Source organism: Conger conger, chromosome 18 (assembly GCF_963514075.1).
Source record: "Conger conger chromosome 18, fConCon1.1, whole genome shotgun sequence".
NCBI lineage: Eukaryota > Metazoa > Chordata > Actinopteri > Anguilliformes > Congridae > Conger > Conger conger.
This window is the reverse complement of record NC_083777.1, coordinates 8,585,834-8,589,707: the sequence shown is the minus strand read 5'-3', so window position 1 is coordinate 8,589,707 and position 3,874 is coordinate 8,585,834. Positions and strand designations below refer to the sequence as shown.

At 38.6% G+C, this 3,874-nt stretch overlaps 1 protein-coding gene across 1 annotated transcript; it reads right to left on the bottom strand.

Annotated features, from left to right (window-relative positions):
* Positions 1 to 494: 494 nt before the first annotated feature.
* Positions 495 to 3,532, bottom strand: LOC133118558 (homeobox protein HMX3-like). The gene is made up of 2 exons (XM_061228657.1): positions 2,791 to 3,532; positions 495 to 2,168 (listed from the first exon to the last, which is right to left on the bottom strand). Exons 1-2 carry the CDS (start codon positions 3,074 to 3,076, stop codon positions 1,558 to 1,560), a joined length of 897 nt encoding a protein of 298 aa, XP_061084641.1. The 5' UTR covers positions 3,077 to 3,532; the 3' UTR covers positions 495 to 1,557.
* Positions 3,533 to 3,874: the final 342 nt, after the last annotated feature.

The window sequence follows — 3,874 nt, the reverse complement described above, 5'->3', positions numbered from 1 at the left end:
GCTGGCATCAAACACGTGCAAGCACATCTTACTCGAAATAAAATAACACACTTTGCCAACATTTAAAATGAATACATCAATTAGTCGTGATGTTTAATTAGACCTACATTTTACGTGACCCCTGTTCGGATGAATCCATTTTCCCCATTTACAGAAAACCCTGTATCCATAGCAATGCACCTTTCAATGTATTGTTGTCTTTGTAATTGTAAAGTGAACTATTACCAGGCTATATATTAAATTATATTAAATTAAAACGTCAAATGAAGTGACACTGAAAGTTAGAAAATATAGAAAATGTAGTTGTCTAATTAAGATGGAAATTAAGAATGAGCTTTTGGTCTTTCCACCTCGATAAAAGAAAACGAAAATACACGTTTTCTGTTTCGTGTCATCACAATATTACACACAAGGACTGAATAAAGAAAGCTTTCAATTTATTCCACAACGCAATTCAGCAATACAATATCAAAAAGTTTGTTCTTATAATACAAAAGGAGAATAGCAACTGTATTGCTCATCTCCTTACTTAGATTATATACATATTCATCTGTACAATGTCTTATCAGTTTTAAAAAAAAGTTTAAAAATTACATAATCCATGATTGCCTTCAAGTAAATTTCTAATATCGGTGAATTATGAGAGACCAGTGGGTCATACTGAGAAATGTATTATTATAATTTATGTATCAAATTAATAACATGATAAAAAATAAACAGTGATTGTCCCCCATATAAAGCGCTTAAATGCGTGAAGGGTGTATTTTTATCTTAAACTTTACGTCCGTGCCTAAAGTATGTAGATATGTTAGGCTTACGGCATTCTTATTCGGCCTAAAACAATAAAAGAAAAAGAACGTTTGAAATAAAGAAAGAATGCTAATGTACAGTAAGATGATCCTTTTACTTTACAGTGCGTTGACATAGCGGACAGTATTGCACAAATATTAAAGTAACATTGATAACAATATACAAAACAAACTCATGTACGATTTATTAAACAATACATCGAAGCAAGTTATACATAGCCTACACTGTTTTGCAAATTGCCGTAACTTACATATGTCATTTTAAATGAACAACTCCGGCCAAAACGGAAAGATCCGGCCGCCATAAAGCTGTCCTGCCGACCTTCACATTCGAACTGAATTTCATAGCCGTGAAATAATGAAATTACTTTTAATTTATAAAAATAATAAAGAAATATTTGTTTTCTAAAACAGGTGTTAGGCCTAATGTCCGTGTATTTGATGTTGTGTTACCATCCTTATCCATAACCTAACAACGTGTAGCCCCATAATAATAATAATAATAATAATAATAATAATAATAATAATAATAATGGTGGAACATATTTAAAAAATAATTAACTTTACAAATGACTGGAAATTAAACGTCGCCTCATAATATTTAAAGATTCAATTTTATTTATTTTTCTTACAAAAATAATGATTATAACGTTAGTTATATTAAGTAATATTACATTTAAATTACATGGCAAATATATAAAATAAAAGAATAATAATAATAATAAAAAACAAACATAAACCTTCGTTTTCAAACTGGTCTGAGGAGCGGTACTGAGGTAACTATAGGGTGCGAGTAGTAAACAGGGTGGGGAAAGGTGAGTAGAGGCTGACTGACTGGCACGTTGCCCGCCGGACTCCCCGTCTCTGAGGCTGAGTTCTCGTGGTACAAAATGGGCACCCGCACTATCCTCTGAGCGGCTGCGTGACTCAAGTTAGCAGCCTCCAGTTCGGCTGCTAGCTGCCTCTTCCACTTGTTTCTTCTGTTCTGGAACCAGATCTTTACCTGTGTCTCTGTGAGGTGGAGCGACGCCGCTAGGCCCGCTCGCTCCGAGCTGCTCAGGTACCGCTTCATGTCAAAGGTGGACTCCAGCTGGAAGACTTGACTCCTGGAGAAAACGGTGCGTGTTTTCTTTTTCCTGCACGGTTTCTTATCCGGACTGTCCTCTCTTTTCCTCCAGTCATCCATCCCGCTTTCTTTCTTTCCTTCCTCTGAATCACTCTCTTCCAGAACGATTTCGTCAGCACTTTTGTTATCTTCATCCTCTTTGGCGTCGGTGTCGGATTTGAGCACCAGGTCAGGAGAATCTCTGTCTGTGCCAGAGGCCGGAGACGAGTCCCTGGCACTTGCTTTTTCTGGGACTAAAATTGAGATAGAAAGTCTGTTACCACCACTGTCACCAAACATCTCGAAAGAAACATTATGCGGTTCCGGTAATTATGTCCAGAAAAAAATATGAACTGCCCTCTTTACTTAAGCGCATGCAGATGTGCAGATTGTCAAAGTGGGTTGAATATAGGCTTATAAAATACATTTGGAAAACTTCCCCACGCCCCCATAATAGGCTACTGTAAAACCCATTTATATGTTTTATGTTTTAATGTTGGCTGGAATTGTAATTTAAAAGAACCCATTTAAACCAGGAAACTAAACTAATTACAAATTTGTATTAATGACACTAACTTTAATACACACTAACTGTGTTTATTATCATGGACAATGGTTGTTGTCATCGGTTTTATAGTATATTCACACGCAGACATAGCTTACTTGAACTAGTTTATAAGAGCAGAAAAACAGACTGTATTTTAGATTTTAAGCTGTAGATTTGTGATGGGATATTTTGTCGTTACGCACGCACTTGTTCACTACATTCTAGAACAAAAACACTCGGAGGTACCTGACAAATTAAATGCCTTCTCCGCGCATTGTCGGCACTAAACGTGATAGTATACAAACAAAATAGAATAAAGGAGGCCGTACCGTCAGTCCGGTGTAGATGGCTGGACGTGAGCGTGTATGGGTACCACCACGCCGCGGCTCGCTCCAGGTAGTGCGCCGGCAGACCGAACCTCTGAGTGGGTAACTCAAAGCGAGGAAAACTTAAGTCCCCGACCTGAGAGAGTGAAAAGCTACCCTCCAATGCTCCTTTCGACGACGCAAGCACCGGCTTTGGCTTGGAGGGCTTGCTATCGCAGTTCAGCAAGTTCTTAATAAAAAATGGAGAATCTTTAGCCGGAGTGCAGGTCTCTTGCGCTGTCTCGGGCATTGCTGCTAAATGTTTGTGGTCCGAATGCCTCAGACCACAAATGCGCTTTGCAAAATAAAATCTTAAAAAAAAAAAAAAAACGTAGTGCTGAAGGAGATACGGCTGTTGGTTTGTCTTATCTTGTCCCTTTATTGTTATACTTTCAAAGCGTTTTCACAGGCTGAGTATATTGTAACATGAGCGGCAATGACGGCAAATATAAAGAAATACGCCAAAAAGTAACATCAATCTTGCATCCAGGTCCTGTGAATGTCCTCTCGGAAAATGTAGCAATGCAACTGCGTCAGTCTGGCGCCAGATGCTAATGATGAAATAAAAATGTCATCCAAGTTAAATGCGGAGAGTATACGGCGATTGGGCACGTACAATGGCAAATGGGATTAAGGAAGGGATGGGAAGCAGAAAGAGAGAGAGAGTGAGAGTGAGAGAGAGAAGACGTTAACAACTAAGTCCACCCTCCCTAGATTTGGCGCTTTGGCTGTAGGCTGTAGACGCTCCAGCGTTATTGGTCTTATATAGTCCAATTAGGCAGCAGATGAGGACAGGGCTATTAGTACAAAGGGACATGGAGTTTACGTAAGCGCCACTGGAAGTAGCCTACGGTAGGCAAATGACTAACCTCTGACTGTTGGTGTAAATTATAACTTCATTTCCATTTTACGCGGAGTTGCTTTTGCTTTCTCTCTTTTTTTTCACAATATATTTCCGTGAATCCGCTTAGGCAAAATGAATGGTTGTTTGCACTGGCAGACATTTTAAAATCAGACCATAACCATAGCGTTCTCGTGACGATCGATA